The sequence below is a fragment of the Rhipicephalus microplus genome, chromosome 3 (genome assembly GCF_043290135.1).
Source record: "Rhipicephalus microplus isolate Deutch F79 chromosome 3, USDA_Rmic, whole genome shotgun sequence".
Classification (NCBI taxonomy): domain Eukaryota; kingdom Metazoa; phylum Arthropoda; class Arachnida; order Ixodida; family Ixodidae; genus Rhipicephalus; species Rhipicephalus microplus.
This window is the reverse complement of record NC_134702.1, coordinates 271,086,613-271,112,088: the sequence shown is the minus strand read 5'-3', so window position 1 is coordinate 271,112,088 and position 25,476 is coordinate 271,086,613. Positions and strand designations below refer to the sequence as shown.

At 47.9% G+C, this 25,476-nt stretch overlaps 1 protein-coding gene across 3 annotated transcripts; it reads left to right on the top strand.

Annotated features, from left to right (window-relative positions):
* The first annotated feature begins 466 nt into the window (after positions 1-466).
* On the top strand, positions 467-24,619 carry Sbat (LSMD1 domain-containing protein Sbat). 3 transcript variants are annotated; one of them, XM_037419451.2, is made up of 3 exons: positions 467-943; positions 3,735-3,903; positions 24,451-24,619. In XM_037419451.2, the coding sequence occupies exons 2-3, from the start codon at positions 3,738-3,740 to the stop codon at positions 24,549-24,551; spliced, it is 267 nt and encodes an 88-aa protein (XP_037275348.1). In that variant the 5' UTR covers positions 467-943; positions 3,735-3,737; the 3' UTR covers positions 24,552-24,619. The 3 variants fall into 3 exon arrangements, with proteins under 3 accessions (XP_037275348.1, XP_037275356.1, XP_037275343.2); XM_037419459.2 differs by having other exon boundaries at positions 468-707; XM_037419446.2 differs by lacking the exon at positions 467-943 and having other exon boundaries at positions 3,710-3,903.
* Positions 24,620-25,476: the final 857 nt, after the last annotated feature.

The window sequence follows — 25,476 nt, the reverse complement described above, 5'->3', positions numbered from 1 at the left end:
GGCCGTCACCTACGAGCACTGTGGCGCTAGTCAGCACCTGTTCGCTGACGTCAGCTTCAGTGTTCGTGGTCATATTTCGGCCAACAGAGCACTCATATTGCGTAATTATTATGCACTAATGAAAAATAATTTTGAAACAAATATTTCAAAAGTCATTCACAAATTCTTTGCAATTAAATGGACGCAACATCACATATGCTGTCCTACACTATGTAAGTCTACGGATTCTCGCATTTGTCCACCAGTGTGCAATAAATTTTTCGTCACACTGAACAGCTTACTTGACCAGTCATCTAAGTGAAAAAATAGTCACATATATGCCGGCTGTTCATCACGGAATGCAGCCGTTCTTACTCTAGCGCCGTCCAAACAGCCGTAAAGTAGCAGACGAACAGGTTATAGGTAGCGCCACCTACGGCGAGCGATTGAACGAGAGCGGGGACACGCGCTCCCATAGGAACCCCGCTATCTGAACAGGTCAGGAGTGTAGTAGGTCATGCTATCACTCACTGAAGTACCGTAATTTGTTCTTTTTTTTTTGTAATTGTGTATAGTTATTACATTGTATTTCGGCTTCCAAGTATCAAAATTATACTCACCTACCGTGCCTTACGCGAGAACTGTCATTGTTGTTCAAGTCTCGTCTCCTTCAATCAGCAGCAGTGGCTGTACGTGTACGGCGAGGGGCAGGTAGTGTCTGTCGGCAGGTGAGTCGTGCGTTCGTGCTGGCCGTGGGATCAAGAAAGTGGGGCTACAAAGTAGTGGTTGGCCCCTCTTCAGCTGCGTGACATGTTTAACACGACCTCAACTATCCTGTAACTGAGTCTGCGTACGCTTGTACGATCGCTGCACAGTCTTGTTTACGCACTACACGGCTACAGTGGGGTGCAGCTTCGCCTACTTACCACGGACGACGTCATGTTCTTGTCGCCTGCAAATCTCAGTAAGCCAAAGTTGCATTGTGGACTTCTAAGCTGGTACGAGCACTACCCCCCCCCCCCCCCCCGACAAAAAAAAAAAAAAACGCTGCTGAGGTAATGGCCTGCACGATAAATTATATCTTGTGTGCGAACCAATCTACAGTTGATATCGAGAGTTCTATCGAGGAGCGCGATAAGTACGCTAATAGAACTAGTATATACTGTTTGAATTTATCAGACGACAATGGAACTCACCATGGTAAACACCGTGGAAAAAAACGCAAGGGTTCACAGCCCGAGCTAGACTGAATTGGTCTGCCTAATTGCTGCGAATGAATGACATGACTGTGGATGAAAGTAGTTGTGGCAATGTCAAATACACAAAAATAAATAAAAAAATCTGCGTAAAATACACAACAGTGCTGTTATCGCGTCTTCATCTTGTGTTTTGTCAGTTTTACGCAGGTTTTTTTTTTTCCTGTTACCTGTCCTGGTGAAGGATCGCATGAGAGCCATAACCCCTTCTGGCCAGGGGTTTTACTTGGGGGCACCACGTTCCCTCAGGAGGGCAGGGTACATGTGCATTGTGCTTTGACTGCTTTCTTTTATTAGGGGGTGGGGTTTAGTGCTTTTATATGCCCCACTAGGGCCGCCCTTGCTACAGGCCCCACATGTACAATTCCGCGCAAGAACTTTGAAGGCACATCATGCACCATTAGTTTTTTAAATGCCTTGAAACACGATGTGCACCTTGGTGCAGGCTTCCCGAGTAGATAACTAAGGATCATTTAACTCCATTGTGCTGTGTCTTGCAGCATAGCATCACTTTGCTGAAGACAGTAGCATGTTAGACGATCGTTTGGCATGCCGTTCCAGGAGTATGTCAGCATTATTTTTCTTTGCCTGAAATCGCTACAACAGAAAAATCAAACTGTGCCTACATTTGGGCCTAATATTTTTATATATTTAATGCAAAAATTGGAGCTGACTGGTTGTAGGATAATTATTGAATTACATGTTAATTGACAATAATTACTAAAACTCATGCCACGGCCGCTGAATAAAAAACAAGGTGCGCCCTGCTGTGTGCCGCCGAAGCAGCGTGACGAGCCTAGTTCACCTCACGCCGGCTCTGGCACCACCGCTTCTCTCAAGAGAAACACTTTCACACGCATTTCTACACGGCACACTAGGCCGTAAATAACGCATTTTGTAGCTGCACATCACAGGTTCGACTCTGAGTTGTTATTAGAAATACCTATTACACCACGTATGTGAACAGTTTGCCCTAGGAGGGCCAATCTTTCGTAGAGTATAGGCCTCAATGAATGCTGCCCGTTTGATCTACCTGAACTGTAAATGAGTGTTCTATTGTGAAAATAATTGGCCTCACAAAGCAGTGACCGTGTGCAAACAAACCATACGACAAATCACACACTCATAAATCCTGCGGCGACCTCCAGTTTGCCTTGCACGGTGGCTCACAACAGCTTTGCAGCATCACACCACTGCAAAACACCGTCTGTTACAAACGTGTGCACAATAAAACCGTGCTCTAGCACAGAAAACATGTGTCTAGCTGCCAACACACACGGTCACACAAAGCAGTGGCCGTGCACAAACAAATTACTCGACAAAGCATGCGAACGCTGTCCTGCGGGGACACAGCTGCTGCATGAACCGGCGTCTACTCTGCGGACGGGATCAATGACGTTCTTCCTCTCCCTGACGGTCCTTGGCCGGAATGAGTCTTCAGCCAGGTTTCCCGACGCTGTAGATCGCAGGAAAAGTTGTGGTACTGCAAGCTAGCGTCTCGCGTACGACTTGCACAGCAGAACACACAGTGGCACACACAGCGGCACTGGAGACTCGTTGCACCACACCGCTAAAAAAATGACTGCACACACGCACGCATTAAAAACTGTCCTAAAACACAGGAAACATAGGGCGAACTGCCCCCTACACACGATCGCACACAAAATAAGCATGAGAAAGCACACGGACATGCACAAATCCTCACGCAACCACATAGAAACACGAAAAGCCATTCACTTCAACGGGTGGAGCGTCAGTGCCCTGTCAGCTTTGCCCAGACACGCTCGCCCATTGATTGTGATGCGACGCAGTAGGCCGCACCTTGTTTTTCATCCAACGGTCATGCCCGCACAAAATAATGCATTCTATCGTTAATTACTAAAACCTATACAAAATAATGCGTTCCTACATTTTCTTTTTTTGGATTGTAATACCGAGTGGCGTGCCATGCAAGTTTGATGCATTCGCAGACAGTACATCATAATTTGCCCCGGGAGGGGATAAAAGACAAACTTCAGAGGAGTCAGAGGAGCGTGGTGGTGTGTCTACATAACCTTACCATTGTTTGACAGTTGCTTTGGACAATTTCTTTAAGACGCACCTATTAAAAAAGTGTGAACTCTGTGCACTATCATGAACCGGCATGGGACGCTATATCTATGTGCAGTGGTGAGTGCATGATACTCTGCTAAAACTGTCAAAGACAACTTGTAAAGCTACAACGTCACAGAGAATCAAGAGATCTAGAGGTTTACAGTCGAACAACAAAGGTATTGAACAATAAAAGCATGGCTTGAGTGCTCTGCACCACACTTCACTACCCATGCTGCACGAAGAACCAAACTGAAATTACAGAAAAAGATTTGTGAACAGTTTGATAGCTAATGCTATCGAAGACGAAGCCTGTACTTTCCATAATTTCCATGGGGGTTCAACGATCGAAGTACCTCTCAAGGCAATTTTATGGGTGCTGGCCGAAAACGGCTTCCACGCATGCAGGGCATGGCAGCGGGGCATGAAAGCAGTGGTCGGGTGCGACTACGTCGGTGGCTCAACCAGAGCCTGCGGGTGGAGATGAGTGATGGCCGCACCCTGGTGGGCAGCTTCCTCTGCACCGACCGAGACCAGAACATCATCCTCGGCTCTTGCTCCGAGTACCTTCAGCCAGGTGAGACCGGTCATTCTTTTAAATGGGAGAAAAAAACAAAGGCCTTTGCTGCAGGTGAAACCTGCATCTTATGGCTTACATGTGTAATGCTTTGTCAACTCAGCTACCACTATACCTGGTGACAACCTATCTTGAAATTGCAGCGGAGGCTACGAAGGCGGAGCTTGGGCAAATCGGTGGTGCTCAGCAAGTAGTACAGCAGCTGTCGGCTTATTTAAGATTAGCTTGCTTGACCTGCTAATGCATTTACAAACTATGTACATGAAAAGTGTGAATGGGAGAAGCATTTAAATGGTTCAGTGTACACTTCAGTGCTACTCTTTTGTGAATATATATATATTTTTTAAAGCTAAACAGTGTGTTTGCAGCAGCGTACTGAACAACTACATCATGAATGGAATGCCATGTTTACCTTGGAAAATGGGTGTGCTTGTTCAGTTGATGCTGTCTAATAAATGAAAAAAAAAAGCATTTTTGTGAAGTTAATAGTAACTGTATTTTGCCTACAACTCCCCGCAATCGCTTGAGTCTCATGATAAATGAGAAAATTATGAGTTGACTTAGATGCTGTTCTTTGGCGTGCTAGCACATACGCATTTCAGTTCTGTAGCTTCCTCAGCCAAGGCAAGCAGCCAGGGGAAAATTTCCAGTGAACTCTGGACAATGATCTCTTTTTTAGTTTTATAGCCATTTCGTGTTCTTGAAAGGCAGTTTTGGCCTACTTCAAATTTAACTGCAACCTTGATTCTTTTTGACATATCACGCTGAGCTGGTAAAAGCAGTTAAAAAATATATAACTTAAAAGAAAACACTTATGTTTTTCGACTCTCATCTCCCCTTGAGGCAGCCAGTGTTTCACACTCAGACATTCCCTTTCTCGTGGCACGCTTCAGGCTTGCCTCATGAAGCAAAGCTCGTCTACACTTGGTGACTGTAACAGACCGGACTATCTGCTATCAGCATTTGCCCTAGGCGATATTGTCTCTTCCTCCTCTCCACTGTTTCGTGCGCTTTACTTTCCTTCCTTTGCTTTCTTTCCCCCTTCCCCGCTGTGAGCGCGGCTACTTAAGCCCAGCAAATAAACGGCCAGGGGTCTTTTCGTCATGGCGAGGCCCAGCCAAGTGTTCATCGTCGTCTTGTCTCTGAGTTAAACGTTACATGGTGTCAGAAGTGGTCCTGACGTTTGAAATAGACCTCGTCAAGCCCCCAGAACCGCTGCAACTGTCCGGCAACATCAGGAAAAACTGGCTCGTATTCAAGCAGAAGCTGCAGCTGTTCGTCACCGCTACGGAACCGGAGAAGCCCCGCCCATCGGCCGTAAAAACAGCGATTCTTCTGAGCATTGCGGGGGACGAGGCGTCGATGTCTACAACAACTTCTCGTTTGCCACAGGTGAGAGCAGAGAAGATTATGACACGTTAGTTAGTGCGGAAGTTTGAAGAATACTGTGTCGACCAGGGTAATGAAGTCTACGAAAGGCACATTTTTCGACTGCGAACACAGGAAGAGGCGGAGCCTTTTGAGCGGTTCCTACGGGACTTAAAAAAGCAAGCAAAGCTGTGCAACTTCGGTACGCTTGAAGAGTCCATGATCAGGGATCAAGTGGTGTTTGGGACAAATAATGCGAAACTTCGAGAAAAGTTGCTGAGTGACAAAGACCTAAACTTGCAGAAAGCAGAAGAAATTTGCAAAGCCGCTGAGCTTGCTGCCATTCAAAGCGCAGCATGGTCAAATGAAAGCCTGCACGTTGACTTTACACGCCGCACACACCGCACGAAGTTTGCGAATGGAACTCGGTGTCGAAATTGTAACAAGGGACATGCCCCCGAGTGGTGCCCGGCGTATGGAAAAACTTGTTATGCATGCAAGAAACGAAATGACTTCGCCGCATGCTGCAACAATGCGCGCAAGATAAGCGAGGTTCACAAAGCCGAAAAAAGCGATGAAAATTTTGACATCTTGGGCATCAGCATTTGCGGCGTCACCGGAGACATAGGAGCGGATTGGATGGTTCGCGGAAAAATAGCTGGTCAGGAGATACAATTCAAGGTAGATACCGGGTCTCAGGCGAATTTGCTGCCCCTAACCCTGTTCAATCGAATCGCCCACGCAAGCACTCCGGGAAAGAGCGCCGCTGTCCTCACCGCATACAACGGCAGTGCAATCAAACACGTTGGCGTGGCGACCGAAGATCTCAAGATAAGCGAAGCACAGCATTCAGTCTCGTTCTTTATCGTGAAAAAGGGGCACCAAGCCATCCTTGGCTTAAAGACATGCCAGCAGTTTGGTCTGGTACTGGTCACGATGGACGCCGTAAATGTAGGCGATGAGCAAACGAAATTCCAGCTTGCATTTCCTGACCTCTTCAGTGGCACCGGCTGCGTCAAGCGACCCTACAAAATGGTGCTACGAGAGGATGCCGTTCCAGTCGTGCAGCCTGCCCGTAGAGTACCCATAGCGTTGAAAGGACGCCTTCGACAAGAACTGCAACGAATGGAAAAGGCCTCAATCATCGTCAAGGTGGATGAACCAACTGACTGGGTGAGCCCCCTGGTAGTTGTGCACAAGAAGGATGGTACCCTTCGCATTTGCATGGACCCTAGAGCAGTGAACAGGAGCATTAAGCGGGAGCACTATCCTATGCCTTCACGAGAGGACATAGAGAGCGAGCTGGCAGGAGCACAATACTTCTCCCGGCTTGACGCTAATGCCGGCTTTCATCAGATTCCTTTAGATGAGGCCACTTCACGAATATGCATTTTTGCGACACCATTTGGGTGGTACCGTTTTTTGCGTCTGCCTTTCGGAATTTCCTCAGCCAGCGAGGTGTTCCAGAAGACTCTAACAGAGATGTTCGAAGGGCTGCCGGGAGTGTGCGTCTACGTAGATGACGTTTTAATATGGGGCGACTCAAAGGAAGAACACGACGAACGCGTCACTGCAGTGCTAAGGCGGGCGCAAAAGGAAGGGCTGACACTTAATCCAGCTAAATGCGTGTTCTGCACCACGCAGGTTGCATTCCTTGGCGATGTTATCAGAAGAGACGGAATTCGTCCTAGTCCCGATTTAATCGAAAGCGTCCGTGCCATGCCAGCCCCAAAAGATAAACAGGGTGTGCGCAGATTACTCGGGGTTGTGAACTACTTTCGGAAGTACCTGCGAGCTTTGAGCGACAAAACGGCGTTGCTGCGTAGCCTGGTGAAAGAAGCATCGGTGTTTGAGTGGACAACAGCCCATGAGCGCGAATGGGACCAGATATGCGCAGCACTCGCTAAGCCTCCGTTGCTGGCTCTTTTTGATGAAAAAAGAAACACTAAGGTAAGTGCGGACGCCTCAGGAACAGGTATCGGCACTGCCTTATTGCAAAGACACGGGGATGACTGGCGCCCAGTGACCTACGCCTCAAGAGCGCTGACGCCGAGTGAAGAGCGATACGTCCAGATAGAAAAGGAAACACTGGCAATTGTTTTCGCTTGTGAAAAATTTCATCAGTTCGTGTATGGACGAAGCATTACAATAGAAACTGATCACAGGCCATTACTTGCGATTGCCGAAAAAAACATTGCAGATATGCCACCCAGGCTACAGCGGTTTTTCATCCGTCTTATGAAATATGATTTTTTGTTGCAGTTTGTACCTGGTAGGGACCTGTTACTTGCAGACCTGCTGTCTCGTGCCGCACTACCAATTGGCGGAGGCGACTAAGTCGAGGACGTGGACGTCCACACAACGCAAGTAGTCACCAGCATCATAAGCAAAGCGACTATGTTGCAGCTGCAGAAGGAAACCCTCGAAGATCCGCTTCTCAGCCGCACCATGAAACAAATGGAAGATGGCATGGCAATAGACGGCATACTGAAACCGTATACGGAAGAGGTATCCGTGGTCAATGGAGTGGTGTTAAAGGGTTGCAAAGTTGTGGTGCCTAAATCAATGCGTGCGGAAATTCTTGAGCGAATTCACAAAGGCCACTTGGGTATGAACAAGTGCAAAGCTAGAGCCCGTAGACTGGTTTTCTGGCCGGGAATGAGCAGTGACATTGAGCAACGAGCGCGAACGTGCAGCGTATGTCGAAAGTATGCATACAGTCAACCGAGTGAACCCCTCTTGCTACAGCCAACGCCCGACCGACCGTGGCATCGCGTAGGCATAGACCTATTTACATTCGCTAGAGAACACTACGTAGTTGTGTTTGATGCCCATTCTAACTTTCCTGACGTCGAGAAACTCAGAGGTACCACGGCGGCGGAAGTAATCGACAAGATATCTGCTATCTTCTCGGGATACGGCATTCCCAACCAAGTTTGCACCGACAACAGGCCTCAATTTGCATCGCGAGAGTTCGCGTCCTTCGTGCGCCGATATGACTTCGAGCATATCACCTCAAGTCCAGAGTTCCCACGCTCAAATGGCTTAGCTGAAAAGGGGGTACAGATCGTGAAGCGTATTCTAAAGAAAACCCACGAGTCCCGGGGTGATGTATGGCTTGGTCTGTTGGCTTATCGATCTTCTCCCTTTGACAGCGGTCACTCACCCGGAGAACTACTGCAAGGTCGCCGCCTGCACGCCACTCTTCCAGAATACAACGTCGACGGAGGCATACCCGTATGAAAACAGCGACAGTCTTCCCGAGGCAGGCGACTACCACCCTTGGAAGCCGGAAATGTGGTCCGGATCAAACATGGAAGCTGGTCACGCCGAGCGAAAGTGGTACAAGAGACTGCACCACGATCATACGTGGTAAGAACGAAAGATCATGGGCTCCTGAGACGGAACCGACAGCACTTGCTGCGAACGGACGAAAACTTCGACGACGAGGTCAGCCCCGAGGGTAATCCGAACCCCGACAGGAGGCCCCCGACGAAGTTCAGTGATGGACACCGAGGCAACATTACGCTGGACAACCCACTGGGAAGTCACCAGGCGCAACCAGCTCAGCCAGAGGAAGATTATAACGCCACCATTTCTCCAGACACTCCAGGAAGCCCACTGGCTGGCCTGCGCAGGTGAGGACGCCAGCGCAGCGAACAGAAGCGCCTTCACTACGGGCCATCCTTCCATCAAGTAAATGAGTGCAAAAGAAATCAGTGTTTTGAAAATGTGTGAAGAGAAGATGTAACAGACCGGACTATCTGCTATCAGCATTCGCCCTAGGCGATATTGTCCCTTCCTCCTCTCCACCGTTTTGTGCGCTTTACTTTCCTTCCTTTGCTTTCTTTCCCGCTGTGAGCGCGGCTACTTAAGCCCAGCAAATAAACGGCCAGGGGTCTTTTCGTCATGGCGAGGCCCAGCCAAGTGTTCATCGTCGTCTTGTCTCTGAGTTAAACGTTACAGTGACAACTTATTTTGAAATTGGAGTGAAGGCTACGAAGACAGTGCTTCTACACGTTTGTGTTTCTCCGTGAGTAGTACAGAAGCTTGCGACTGATTTTGGTATGACTCAATAGGGCGGTTGACGCATTTAGAAATTTCTGTGCTCAAGAAATGTGAATGGTGGTAGAAACATTTTGATTGTTCATGGTATGTTCATTGTCATAGTTGCATTATTAATGTCATATTGAGCGCATATTTTTCTTGGAGCCCTGGCAGCTCTGCTAACATTGCATTTGTGGCTGCACAATGACCAACTACATCATGGACTCCATGTTTACTCTGTAAACATGGAGTCCATGATGGGCGTGTCCGTGAATGGGGGTAGAAACATTTTGATTGTTCATGGTATGTTCATTGTCATACTTGCATTATGATGGGCGTGTCTGAGAAATGGAAAGAAGTGTAATGCAAAGTGAAAAGTAACTGCATTTTGCCTTCGACTTCTTGCAACTGTCTGAATCTCGCAATAAATAAAGTACGTTATATATATCAGCAAAGCCAACGAGAAAATCGTGAGTAAACTTAAGTATAGTTTTTGGCATGGCAGCAGGCATGCGCTTCGGTTCTGTGGCTTCCACAGTGCTGTCAAAAAAGTTAGTACCAGTCAACTTTAGTGAATGAGAAGCTGATGCAAATTCTACTTTCGAAGGCTCATCTAAAGTGTCATTAAAGTTTTTATAGTCTATAAGATAGATAAGTGCCTGAAGCCCTTGCTATGTGTGGTTTATGAAACCGAGCTATACATGTGGTGCCACAGTGGAGTCAAGAAGTAAATAAAAGCACCTTTAATGCATGTTCTTTTTCTGGAAGTGATTGACAAGCAGAAGTGTCTAAAAATGCATTGCCCGGATGACCTTGTTCTGTAGATGCATCAAACATAGCAGTTACGATTTAGGAATTGCATGTTAGCAAAGATATAATTTACAGATGCTCAATTGGCTACAAGTTTCAATAGGCTTCTTCATTGACTCTAGTTAATGATCCTGCAGTGTAGCTATTTCACAAAGAATACACCAGGGTAGAAATGCATGCGTAGCCAACTCATTATAAACTCATGTATGTTTAATTTGCAGTGTGAGTGAGATGTTTGTAGAAGTTAAAAGTAGGTGTGTGCATTTACTTACATTGACAATCTGCCGCAGTGATATACGTGTGGTTAAAGTGTTCAGCTCCTGACCTTCAAGTTGCGAGTTTAATCTTCGCCACAGCATTTCGGTGGAGTCATTTGTGCGAAGGGCACACGTATTGTGGAATGTCAGTTCACCTTCATCGACACCAGCCTGACTACGCCCACTGCTGGTGGGCATAATCACCAGTCAACTCCAGTCAACTCCCCAACACCAGTCAATTCGATGCTACGTTATACCCGCCATCTTTCTAATCTCATCTGCCCATCCCACTGTTGCCCTTAATGACCAGCGGTTATCCTACCTACGTGCTATATGCCCGGCCCATGTTTATTTCTTCGTTTTGATTTCAACTATGATATTGTTATGTCTACGAGAGGGGTTTATTCAGAGCCGAGGTAACGGTCGACTCGACAGTATACAGCAGTGAACGCGCACCAGCGAACTCTTGCCACCAACCGAACATCCTCCTCTTCTGCCACCACCATGTTCCCCGCTACACAGGTGCACATACCTACATTACACATGTGGTAACATTTCCCTCCGCGCAGACGAAGCCCACTGGGCGAGTCAAACAGTCTCTCGAGGAATAAAGCGCTTCAAACGTGCAATATGGACAAGTTCAGTTTTTGCAGACCGTCGGCCGTTTGAATGGAGACGCGCTATGCGGTAAACTAAATCACTGATACGGTCTACAACAAGATAAGGTCCCGCATAGTGCGCTAGCAGTTTCTCGCTCAAACCGCGTTTTCTAGTTGGTGTCCACAGCAACACTAGGTCGTCGCGATTGTATGTCACGTGTCGGCGTCGGCGGTCAAAATGTGCCTTCGGGCGGTCTTGCGAAGCAAGAGTGCGCAAATAAGCAAGGCATCTAGCTTCTTCGGCCCGACAGATGATCTCGGATATGCAGGGATCACGGTGGTCCAAACACGGGAAGATGGTATTCAGGGTATGACGAGGTGGTCGAGCATATAGAAGAAAAAAAGAACTGTAGCCGGTAGTTTCATGGTGAGCGGTGTTGAATGCATATGTGATAAAGGGTAGAATACTGTCCCAGTCCTTGTGATCTGATGCAACGTACATAGGCAGCATGTTCGAGAGTGTTCTGTTCGTTCGTTCAGTTAGACCGTTCGTTTGGGGATGATATGGCGTAGAGTGCCGAAACCTTGAAGCACAGACACGAAGCATCTCTTCCATCACGTCTGCTGTGAATTGTTGGCCATGGTCATTGATTACAATTTTGGGAGGTTCATGTCGAAGAATTACAAAACGTAGCATGAAGGAAGACACATCGGCTGCAGTTGCCGATGGTATGGCAGCTGTCTCGCAGTACCGTGTTAAATGGTCGGTGCAAACGACTATCCAGCGATTTCCATCAGAAGACCGGGGAAATGGTCCAAGGAGGTCAATCCCGACTTGCTCGAATGGAGTTCTAGGGGGGCGGCACCGGATGTGATCGCCCCAAAGGAGCACTTGTTGGGCGCTTATGACGTTGACACTCGTTACAGCTAGACACGTATTGTTCCGTCGTCTGGCGCATTTTGGGCCAGTAGAATTTTTCTTGAAGACGGCAAAGAGTTTTCGTTGTGCTTAGATGACCGGATGTTGGGTCATCATGCATAGCCTGCAAGACATAAACGCGAAGACTCTTTGGAACCACCAGAGAATATCCTGAGCCGGTGTTGGTGTAGTTATTTTTGTAAACTAGCCCGTCTCGGATGCAGAAGCGCGTAGGCGATGATTTTGGTTTGGTAGTAAGAAGCTGTTGTATGGTGCTGTCCCTTTGTTACTCATCCGTAGAGGTCTTGGTATCGGGAAATGGTTGGTCGAGTGACGCAATGTAGGTATCGAAGGTGTCCGCGTCACATTCCGTCGTTGGAAGCCGTAGTCGTGAAAGACAATCTGCGTCAGCGTGATGTCGGCCGCTTTTATAGGAAACCGTGAAGTCGTATTCTTGTAGACGAAGTGCCCAGCGCGCTAGCCGACCAGATGGGTCACGCAGATTGACCAACCAGCATAGAGAATGATGGTCTGTTACGACGGTAAAGGGGCGTTCGTACAGGTATGACCGGAATCGCTGCACTGCGAAGACTACTGCAAGGTGTTTTTGCTCTGTGACAGTGTAGTTATGCTCGGACTTGCTGAGCGAGCGACTTGCGTACGCTACGACGTGTTCTTAATTATCCGAGCGTTGAACCAGGACAGCACCTACACCAATACCGCTGGCGTTTGTGTGAAGCTCAGGGGGAGCCAGAGGATTGAAGTGTCGAAGAATCGGATGAGACGTCAAAAGAAACTTCAACTCCGAAAAAGCAGACTCGCATTCTGGGGTCCAGTCAAACTGCGCACCTTTCTGAAGCAGACACGTGAGTGGGTATGCGATATTGGCAAAGCCAGGAATGAATCGGCGAAAGTATGAACAAAGCCCTAAAAAGCTGCGCAGTTCTTTCACCGAGTTTGGTTGCTTAAATGCCTCCACTGCGGCTGTCTTGGCGGGATCCGGTCGTATGCCTTCCTTGTTTACTAAATGTCCAAGGACGAGTGTTTGGCGCTCTCCCAAACGACATTTCTTTGAGTTGAGCACCAAGTGTGCTTTGCTTAGGCAGTCCAGTACGAGGCCAAGGCGTGTGTTGTGCTCACAAAAGGTGCGCCCAAAAATTACAATGTCGTCCAAGTAACACATACACACTTCCCACTTCAATCCACGCAGAATGTTGTCCATAAATCGCTCAAAAGTTGCGGAAACGTTGCAGAGTCCAAACGGCATCACATTAAATTCAAATAGTCCATCTGTTGTAACAAATGCCGTTTTCTCCTTGTCTTCCTCGTGCATTGGAATCTGCCAGTAGCCTGACCTCAAATCCACAGACGAAAAGTAAGAGGCCGATGATAGACAGTCGATAGCATCATCAATCCGCAGGAGTGGGTATACGTCTTTTTTAGTGATGGCGTTGAGACGGCAGTAGTCAACTCAAAATCGCCATGTCCCATCCTTCTTCTTCACTAGAATTACCGGAGCGGCCCACGGACTACATGATTCTTGAATTACATTTTGCTTGAGCATCTCGCAAACCTGTTCATTGATCATCGCGCGTTCCGAAGGCGATACCCGATATGGTTTCTGTTGGAGAGGTCTGTGAGATGTCGTGTCGATTCGGTGCTTTATACGAGAAGCAGGGAATGACGGTGGGTCATGCTGAGCGAAATAAAAAATACCGGCATGTTTGCGCAGAATACTCACCAGTTCATTGCTTTCCTTCGTGCTGACTGACTTATCAATCATAGCCATAATGTTGGTGTCCCTGGCATGCAGATTATCGCAACGGGTCTTATCCGGGGAATCATTGCTTTCTGCAAGGGTGGCAAGCGAGAATACTTGGTGTTCACGAATCTCTGCAAGTTTCAGACCCTCCGGCAGCACTGTAGGTTCATTAGAGCAGTTAATCACCCATAAACCAGTATGCCCTTGCGCAACCGATAGCGTGTAGTAGGGTATTAAAACTGTCTTCTTTATGCAACTGAGATGCACGTGCTCCACAGTTGCGTCAAATGTTTTCTCGCTTGCAGGTGAACAGACAACAGGGACACATTTTGCAGACAACGGCGGCACAGTTGTGTCCACAGACACGCAAAGAGCACTTTCTTGAGAGGGCGAGTTTTCCATAAACGCAACTGGGATATCGGAATCTACTGTAATTTGTCCTGTGCGGCAATCGACAGTAGCACCACATAGCTTCAAGAAATCGAGTCCCAGAATGACGTCATGCGTAGTATGAGGGAGAACAGCAAACTCTGTGACAAAGTTCTGGCACGCCAAACTAACAGTCACAATGCAGACACCAACAGGTTGTAATACCTCTCCGCTCACTCCACGAAACTTATCAGGACGGTCCCAATGAAACACAACCTTTCGTCCAAGAAGGCGGGAGAAGACTAAACTCATCACTGACACGGTTGCACCTGTGTCCACCAACGCCATTGTTGGTACACCATCGATAAGCACTCGAACCTTATTTCTAAACATGGAAGCTAACAGAGGTATATCTGTCGAAATCGAAGACTGTCCGGCGACCTCACCTCCAACGGCCGCACCGGCTAGTTTTCCGTAGGAGGCGAAGAGTGGCGCCGCCGAGGAGACGGTGATCGGTTGGCGCGAGGGGCAGGTGGTAGTGTCACACTGCGGTCAGAGGCCGGAGATTGGTTTCGTAGCGGTCCTGGGATCTCGTAAGACGCGCTTCCCGGCAATGTCGGTGCTCGGGTAACGCCAGAACGGTTAAATCTCGGGGATCGGTCCTTGGTGGTTGCCGGTAGTTGCAATACCTGGCAATGTGTCCTTCGAAGCCACAGTTGTAGCAGACTGGTAGAGGACGCTCGCGGAACTAACGCTGAGACCGCTCAGCTGTGAAGGGTCAGTGACGAGCTTGCTGAGCGGCGGCTGCCCACCTCTGTGTGGCAGGGCCGTGACGAAGGCGTTGGCCATATCGCTGGTCGGCCGCGAATGAGTCACGACGTGGCCGCGGATTTCCAGTTTCGCTGATATCTGCCACACATACCGATGGTAGCAAAGGAGCTGATGGCACCGCCGTGTTGTAGGGCGGATTGGTAGGTGGATGAGGAATGGTTTCGTCAACCCTACCACCTTGTCGCTGCAGCTCTTCACGCACAATTGCACGAATAGTAGCGGCAAGGTCAGTGGGTGGGCTCACGTTGACGCTGGCGACCGTTGTCACATTTGCCAGCCTACCGAATTTCGGGGCGATGCGGTGAGTCTTCAATTTTTCAAATGTGCGGCAGTGATGTTGGACGTTGGAGGCAGAGGTGAGGTCATCCCTGCCTATCAGAAAATTGTACACATCTTCTGCTATGCCTTTCAAGAGGTGTCCAACCCTGTCTTCTTCAGACATCTGTGGGTTTATAATCTTGTAAAGCTTAAGAACATCCTCTATGTAAGCAGTGCACGTTTCTCCAGGAGTCCGGGCTCTTCCAGCAAAAGTCCGCTCCGCGCTTTTATTTTTTGAGTCGGAGTCGCCAAAACACTTCTTCAGTTCTTGAGCAAAAAGAGCCCATGTTGTCAAGGACTCTTCGTGGTTTTCATACCACATCAGGGCAGTGTCCGTGAGAAACAGCGCGAAGTTTTCCAGCTGATCGATCGAGTTCCAGTGGTTGTACCGGCTCACTCTTTTGTAGTGCGTTAGCCACGCGTCCACATCTTCTCCTGCCATTCCCGCGAACGGGCGGGGTTCCATGTAGTGATGCCTAGGTGTAGCCAGCATAGATGTGCGCGAAGTCAAGGCGGTTGCTTCCTGACCTTCGCTCTGGGCCATGACGACTGTTGTCGGCGGCAGACCAGCAAGACGACGGCTCCGGCAAACTCCGAACAGCTGTGGCTCCGTGGTACGTCGACGTGCCGTACCCAGCACCTCCACCATTCTGTTACGTCTACGAGAGGGGTTTATTCAGAGCCGACGTAACGGTCGACTCGACGGTATACAGCAGTGAACGCGCACCAGCAAGCTCTTGCCACCAACAGAACGTCTTCTTCTCCCACCATCATGTTCCCCGCTACACAGGTGCACATACCTAAATTACACATGTGGTAACAATATTCTTAAGCCCAGTTTGTTCCTTAATCCACCCTGCTCTCTTCTTGTCTCTTACGGTTGCTCCCTATTACTTTTCTTTTCATCGCTCGCTGCGTCGTCCTCTATTTAACTCTTTCGTTACCGCATGAAAATGGTTGTTTTTCATATGTCTCAAGATGATCGTTTTTGCCAGCTTAAAAAGTACTCCAGCCAGCATTTCAGCATACCAAACCTTGAACAATGAAGTGCTCTTTCCAAAAAATATATGTTGTAGCAAGACAAGAATATTTTAGAATGAAAAAAGATATGAAATGTGTAGAATTTTTGGTTGCCAGCTGGTAAGAGTATAACAAAAACACTATATATGCAAAATATTCAAAATGAAGAAAAATCAGAATATACATTTTTCAGACAAAATACCCAGGAACAGTATAAAAAATTATGTATTTTGCACAAAATGTTTCTCTTCACATTGACTAAGAGAATCAGAACCGAGGTGCTGCTTCGTCGCTCGTGCCATGCGATGAAGCATTCCATAGTTTTCGTGAGATACAAGTATACTCATACACTTTTTTTTGTAAATTTTTGTTGTCTTGTGATAAGAGTATCCAGGTGTTCCAATATAGTTGGATAACTGTGATGTGAATAATCCCTCTATAAATGGGATGTCCAATGAACTTCGCTATTTCATCTAGTGTCACCTCTTTCTATGAGCCACCTCACTCCACAAGGGTAGGCGTTTAAATGTATGCATCCAAGCAGATTTTTTTTTGCATATTTGCATATATCATATTGTCACGGGGGTGAGAGAAGGAATGAAATAAATATATTTACAAAATATACTCGGAGAGTCAGAGGCAGCTGCAGCCAAGATGGAAGAACAGCAGCAACAACAACACGAGCATGGTCGCTTTCATCGTCTTCGTCGTCTATCATGCTCTTTCGTTGCCAATGTCGTGTAACATATAACCCCCCGCTGCTGGCAGCGCGGTCTCGGCGCCTAAAGGAGAGTAGGATCATACGCGGATATGTACGGTTTGAGGCGGCTCACGTGGACGATGTCAGTAGCGGGTGCGGACGACGATGACTGACTGTCCAACGGAGCAATCTCGTATGTGACATCGGTAAGCCGGCGTAAAACCTTGTAAGGTCCCGAGTAGCGAGACAGGAGCTTCGAAGAGAGGCCAACGTGGCGGCATGGTGTCCAGAGGAGAACCAATGAACCTGGAGAGTAGGAAACTACTCTGTGATGGCTATCGTAGCGGGCCCTCTGAGGGAGCTGCGAGCCAAGAAGACGTTCCCGTGCGATTTGGCGGGCCACTTGAGCCCGAGCAGTGGCATCCCGGGCGTACTCTGTAACCGTTTGCGTAGTTGATGGGCGAAGAGTCTCGAAGGGTAACGCTGGATAGCGGCCGAACAATAAACAGAAGGAGGAGAAGCCAGCGGTGTCGTGGCGTGTCGAATTGTACGCGAATGTCACGTAGGGCAAAGTACTATCCCAATCAAGGTGATCCTTGGAAACGTACATGGAGAGCATTGTTGTCAATGTTCGATTTAGGCACTCGGTAAGACCATTTGTTTGTGGGTGATAGGCCGCAGTGAGCTTGTGACGCGTCGAACACGAGTGAAGGATGTCACTTACTACTTTTGAAAGGAATGAGCGACCACGATCAGTCAGCAGCTGTCGAGGAGCGCCATGGTGAAGAATTACGTCATGGAGCAAGAAGTCCGCGATGTCAGTGGCACAGCTTGTCGGTAGCGCTCGTGTGATAGCGTATCTTGTGGCGTAATCAGTGGCTACGGCTATCCACTTGTTTCCAGTGAGAGAAGTAGGAAATGGTCCAACGAGATCAAGACCGACACGGTAGAAGGGAACGATGGGTATGTCTATTGGTTGGAGCGGACCAGCTGGTGGCAAGGGGGAATGTTTGGAGCGCTGGCAGGACTCACATGCAGCAACGTATCGGCGCACAGAACGGTAATGGCCTGACCAGAAGAATCTACGCTGCACGCGATCATCGTGCGCGTGACCCCGAGATGTCCCGCGGTTGGGGCGTCGTGAAGCTGTTCAAGTACATGGGAATGGAGTGTCGCAGAACTACGAGTAGTAGCTATGATCCTTCGGCGCTCGTGTTGCCTCGGTAAAGAATGCCATCGCGTAGAACGAACAAGTGTAGCGACGGGTCTACGTGGGCAAGCGTAGACTCTGCATGATAGGCCGCAAGCGGACATCGCTGAGCTGCTCCTTGCGTATATCGGTGAAAGCCGACATGGCGAAGACACAAGGGTCAGAATCATGTGCTGAAAGGTCAGGTGGGTCCACGGGGTGACAGGATAGACAGTCGGCATCCTGGTGCAATCGGCCAGATTTGTATGCCACAACCAAGCTGTATTCTTGTAGTTTCAAGGCCAAACGGCCAAGTAGTCCTATTGGATCTTTAAGGGACGACAGCCAGCACAAGGCATGGTGATCTGTAATTACCGAAAAGGTGCGGCCATACAAGTATGGTCGAAATTTTCCAACTGCCCAAACTAGTGCGAGGCACTCACGCTCTGTTATGGAAAGCTTGCTCTCCGAAGGAGAAAGGAGGCGACTGGCATAAGCAATGACGCGATCCTGTCCTCGTTGCCGCTGGGCGAGAACAGCACCAATTCCATGTCCGCTGGCATCGGCACAAACTTCAGTATAGGCTGACGGGTCGAAATGGGCCAAGATGGGTGGAAAAGTAAGTAATGTTGCAAGGGTGCTGAAGGCAGTTGCTTGGTCAGTACCCGAATAAAAAGGCATGTCCTTCTTCAGTAGCTTCGTAAGTGGTTGGGCAATGTCAGCAAAATTCTTCACGAAACGTCGAAAGTAAGAACAAAGGCCGATAAAACTCCGTACATCTTTTGCGGAACGTGGTATGGGAAAATCCTTGACAACTCGAATTTTGTCAGGATCAGGTTGCACGCCTCGGGCACTGACAAGGTGGCCCAGTACAGTGATTTCCAGATGGCCAAAGCAACATTTGGAAGAGTTGAGCTGAAGTCCTGCTTTCCAAAAAACCTCAAGAACAGCTGTTAGGCGGCTAAGGTGCCTTTCGAATGTAGGTGAAAATACGATGACGTCATCGAGATAGCACAGGCACGTGGTCCATTTGTATCCACGCAGGAGAGAGTCCATCATCCTTTCAAATGTAGCTGGCGCATTACACAATCCGAATGGCATAACCTTGAACTGGAAAAGTCCATCCAGTGTGATGAATGCGGTTTTCTCACGGTCTCGATGATCGACAGAAATCTGCCAGTATCCTGATCGCAAGTTGATAGATGAAAAGTAGGCAGAACCATGTAGGCAGTCGAGAGCATCGTCAATCTGCGGCAGTGGATACACGTCCTTACATGTTACTTTGTTCAAGTGACGGTAGTCTACGCAGAAGCGCCAGCTGCCATCCGTCTTCTTGACTAGCACGACCGCGGCGATGCGCATGGACTGCAGGAAGGTTCGATGACGTCTTTTGTGAGCATTTCTTCAACTTCGTGCTGAATAACTTGTCGCTCAGCATTAGACACCCGATAAGGACGTCGTCGGACGCCAGTGTTAATCCTATGAGTTACAAAGGATGTCTGACCCAAAGGGGGGGTCATCAAAATCAAAGATGTCACGGTAGCATTTCAGCAGGTGCCGGATGTTAGCTGTCTGTTCTGGAAGAAGGTCCGGAGCGATCATCTTGTCAATGGTGGCATCCGCTGCGCTCTTTGAGGATAAAAACGGAGCAGAGGACGAAGAAGATTTGGCAACGAACGCCGAAATGGCAGCATCTATAGAAAAAACTTTTGCCAAAGTCATACCATCTGGGATAACTTGAGCGCACCAGCTGAAGTTTAAGATCGGAAGAGACGCTGTATTTCCCGTGACTGTCAAAAGTGTGTGAGGCACGGCAACATTTTTGGCCAGCACAACGTCAGCAATAGGTGTCAACATGTAGTCATCATCGGGAACAGGAGGGACAGATCTCAGATTCACGTAAGTAACGGCTTGAGGTGCTAGGTGAACGTGATCTGCAGAACACAGACGGGGTTGAGCTGGTGTTGGGTCGTCATGGTAACACGGTAAATCAAGTTGAAGCATGCCGGTTCGACAATCAATAAGGGCAGAGTGGGCAGATAAAAAGTCCATGTCGAGGATAAGTTCATGGGAACATTTCTCGAGCACAGCAAATAGCACTGTCGTGGAGCGATCAGCCACACTTACACGCGCGGAGCACATTCCAAGCACAGGAAACGTGCCGCCGTCGGGGACCTGGGTGAGTGGCACTGTGGGTGGCGTTAAAACTTTCCTAAGGCGGCAACGAAGTTCTGAATTCATCACTGATATGTGAGCCCCTGTGTCCAGAAGTGCAACAACGGGTGTGTCATCTACTTCAACGTCAATAAGGTTGCGTCGAGTCGGCAGCATGGTCAGAGGATTTGGTGGGCAAGTGGTCGATGCAGCATCACCTCCGGGAGCTGCATCATCTAGTTTTCCCGCGGCAGGTGGTCAGTCGGCGACGTTGGTCGGCGAAATATGGGCGAGCGAGATGATGGGCGACGGGAGAGCGGTGAACGGGACTGGTGAGCATGCGGAGATGGAGAGCGACGACGATATGGCGGCATAGAAGGAATGTCTTCACTGGTGGCCTGAGGTGACTCCCGTTAAGTTTGAAAGCGTCCATGATCCATCTCTGGCCGATGGGGTACCCATAGGATGCCTGATGCCAATACCACCGAGTATTACAATGGCGGGCCACGTGTCCGATACGGTGGCAGTTGAAACAAATCGGGCGATCGTCAGCAGTTCTCCACTCGGCTGTATTGCGAGTGCGCGCCGGAAGGTTTTGGCTTTGGGCATAAGAAACAGGGGGTCGACGACGGTTGATCGGCTGAGAGGGAGCAGTAGTGCACTCGGAGGCCAGTCCAGCATTGGAAAGCTCTTGTCGCACAGTGGCATGTACCAGTGGCACCATCTGAGGGCTAGAGTCACAGGCATGGGAGCACGCAGGAGACAGAGCTTCAAGTTCACGTCTGATGATCTTGGTCACATGCTCTGCAGTTAACAGCGTCTGTAGCGCAGGCCTGTCTTTGCACGACCAGGTTGCTGCTGTGTTTGGTAGTCAGGTGAAATTATGGGCAATACGCCGACTTTTTGCGGCCTCAAAACGCTGGCACTCCTTGATGATGACATCGACCGTGTTGCAGTCCTTGCACATGAGAAGGTTGAATGCATCACCTGCAATGCCTTTCAATATGTGAGCTACTTTTTCGGTTTCTTCCATATCGTTGTCCGCTTTTTGGCAAAGGGCAAGCACGTCCTGTATGTAAGTCACGTAGGACTCTGATGACGTTTGCACACGAGATGCCAACTCCTTCTTGGCCGCTGCCTTTCTACCCACAGACTTGCCGAAAAGGGCGCGCATCTTTTCTTTGCACGCATCCCAGCTTCCAATTTCATCTTCGTGGTTCTCGAACCACACTTTTGCTGTTCCTTTCAAGTAGATCAAGATATTGGCTAACATAAGAGTTTCATCCCAGCGGTAATTCTTACTTGTACGTTCATACAATGGCAACCATTTTTTGATGTCGACATCATCTGTGCCACAGAACGTGCCAGGGTCTTTTAGCTGCGGAAGGACAACAGTTGTTGTTGCAGTCGCCTCGGCGGGAGCCGGTCCCTGGTTTGCCATGGGGGAAAAATCCAAGCGTCGGCCACTGCGGAGCTTCGTTATATCGTGTTGTACCCCGGCTTCTCCATCAAATGTCACGGGGGTGAGAGAATGAATGAAATAAATATATTTACAAAATATACAGGGAGAGTCATAGGCAGCTGCAGCCAAGATGGAAGAACAGCAGCAACAACAACACGAGCATGGTCGCTTTCATCGTCTTCGTCGTCTATGATGCTCTTTCGTTGCCGATGTCATGTAACAATATTAAAAAAAGGGCAACATTGTGCACTGTTTAACAACGTTTTGCACTGCTTCGTAGTCATGGCCAAGATGTGCTCCGGGGGCCCTCTCGTTGTTAGGAGAAGCTCTGCAGCCAGAGCAAGCACATTCGCTCCAGCGAAGTGTGGACTACGCACATAGCCAGAGTAGCTGTGCACAAAGGTCAGAAGCTATATGCACTTCCGGTGGAGGACACACCTTGAGGATGTAAAGAAAACATATCCTTGAACAGCTGTGGATGTCTCAGGCTGACGCAAAACATCGTCGTCATAAAGCTGAGGTGTTGTCATCCTAAAACTCTAAGCTCCCCCTCAATTCGTCATAGTAGTGACTAGTGGCACTAGATGCGACCCTGCATCTGAAACAACGATGCAAGTGAAACCAAAGCTGCTGGAAACTGTCAGAGTCTCACCTCGACACTTTGAAGTGTCACCACGACACTTTAAAGATTCAGAGGACCTTCATAAATATTTTTGTAGAACAAATTTTTTCTGACTCCTACGAACAGCTCTCCATTGAATAGCTGGCATAAATTGCAGGCAATTATTACTGCTCAAAATAGTCAAATTGCGAAGCTAACACTATAATATGGTATTTAACGTGCAAAGGTGCTTTTCGTTGAAGAACTTCTATATTACTGTAGCATAGTCACGAGGGGCATACATTTCTGTCAAGTTCATATTCATACCGCATTCGTATTATCAATCAGGTGATAGAGAAATGCTCAGAATACACCCAACTACTATACGTAGCTTTCACAGATTACGAGAAGGCATTTCATTCAGTTCACTTTAAAGCACACCAAATGGTTGAAATTTCCGGAGCCCTCCGCTACAGGCATGTAAAACCCCATTACTAGTATAGTGTGGAATATTGATCGAGATTTTTTCCAAAAATGTCGCTAAAAATTCGCTCCTCAACCTATATACCGGTTCTTGGAACGAACTGAGCGATCGTCTGGCTACAGGGAGAGTTGCATGCATTTTGGGCATCAGCATCGACATCGCCTCTGTGGGCTGACGCCATTTTTCTTTTCTTGTTTACCTCTCATTCATCAAGCAACTCGGGTTACAGCACCACAGCGAAAATGGTGCAGTTACCTATGCTGCTCTTCCAGGTGATGATGCTCTCCTATTCCCTACTTTGCTTCAACTTGGCCTTGACTTCGAATGCTTGGATTAATGACCCAATGGATCTGCTGATGCCTGCAGCCGCGGATCCACTCGTGCAGCACAGTTTGACATCACAAACCTCGTCAAGCAACCCGGGTCATTCAGTGACATGTTCATTGGGCTGTGCACTGCAGCAAACCCATATATACGCCCACCGAGACCCACTTTCTTCGGGCACGGCACCGTAATGAAAACGGTGCTCTTACCTATGCTGCTCTTCCAGGCGATGCTCTCCTGTTTCCTACCTTGCTTCATCTTGGCCTCGACTTCAAATGCTTGGATTGATAGCCCAATGGACCTGCTGACGGCTGCAGCCACGGATCTACTCGTGCAGCACAGTTTTATGACATCACCATCCTTGTCAAGCAACCCGGGTCATACAGTGACGTGTTCATCGAGATGTGCCGGAAAATTTTTGTTTCTTAAAAGTGACAGGTCCTTCGCTATCCTGCAGCATGCCTAGAACTTTCATGCAAAAGATGATGGATGACGTGCATAACACAAAGCTGTTGGTATGTTGGTATGAAAAATACATAGGAAGAACTTTATTATTGGAAATTGCTAAAAAAAGTGACGAGAGAAAAGGATACTACATTCGACGACAACTTTTCTTGGCATTGGAGTGAAGGCTACTGCGCCAAATCGCAGGCACCCCTACCCCTAGGTAATGTAATTCTACCACAGCGCCCGTATTTTCACCGTTCCCCCTGTATTTTTTTCGTGGAGCTATTTCAGACAAGATGCAGCTCTCATCATTAAGGTAGTCGTAACTACTTTAGTTTATTCTTTGTGACTTCGCGTTTCTGAATGCGCGAGGAAGTCCTGTCCTTTTACGTGCACCTCAAATGCTAAGCAATGTCTGCGTCCTCACTAAATGCTGATGGTGCGACCCCGTCACTTTCCATAACGTTATGAGACGCACGCCATAACGGACTACTTCGCATTGTGCTACATGTGCAGAAGCTCTACCTCTGTAGCTTTTCCTTCAGCACCAAGAAAAGTTGTCGTCGAGTATACATAATGTGCCGTTTATTAAGTGCACAGAAATTGTAAGCCATGCAATTTATTCTTTATGAACAGAAGTCATTTCTTTGTTAGAGTGAAAGGTGAATTTCCTTTTACTCTGCTTTTGCAGTACATCATATGATTTATCATGACACGTGCTATCTGTAAAACTTTTGTCAACTGCTATATTAATTTTTCAGCGCTGCATGTGTGTACATTTGTATCCTCGGCTCATATAGTTGAGCAATGTACGACAATTTCCTTGTGTATATATGTTTCTGGCCTTGTAGATGTGCTCACGAGGTTGCCACGTTGTTTTGTGCAGACAGCAGCGGCAGCACTGTGGAACCACGCATTCTAGGTTTGGCAATGGTCCCCGGCCAGCACATCATCTCAGTGCATGTGGACGGACAGTGCAGTGCATAGGGAGGACTATCGTGTTCTACACTGTTGCTTGACTGAAATTATGTGATAAAGCTGCTTCTGTTATTTTATATGACTGATTTTGATGTGTTACAGATTTATGTTTGATACACACACAACCAGAATGAAATTTTAAACTATAGAAGCATCCTCCATGTGAAATTTATTTTCAGATGAGTGTTCAAAAATGCTTACAAAAAATTGATGTTATTTCAATTCCGTATTTACCGTTTTTTAGAAAGCACATGGAAACCAGATTGTTCAGAGCTATGACGCTTCTCAAAATGAATCTTGAGTAGTGCCCACAGCACTCCCTCTGGGCATGTGGTCTAGAAACTGCATCCGACAACCGCACATGCTGCTGCCTTGGAGCAGTCATAAGATGTTAATGCGACCATAATACTCAACAGTAGGAAATGTGGTCAGTTGGTGGAAGTAAACAAGCTTAAATTAAATTATAAGAAGATATTTTAAGGGACCTTCATGCACTCGCCATGATGGCAGTGATGACACTAATGTAAATTCGATTTCACTATATAACTTGATCTCATTATTGTTGCAACTTTCATAAGCAATTGAGCTGGGTCTGGGTACCTTCCTTTCTATTTTATTCTTGCATAACCGAGCCACGTTGCCATTCTCACGGAATGAGACCAAGCTATCTGCATTTTTAAGTATCCCCAGTTCCCGTCATCCACGACCACAGCCACATCATTTCTATTGACATGGCTCTGGTCATAAGAGAGGTAAGTTTTTTTAGAACGTGGAGCTCGTAGTTGCCTCCCCATCGCACTTGTCGGTGAAGTTGATGATGTCACAAGGCGGACGATGTGAGAACTGGCATCTGCTTCCTTTTTAACAAGAAATTGTTTTATGTCCGAGTCCACCACAGCTCTGCTGACGTATTTCCGTCACCATTATAACGTTA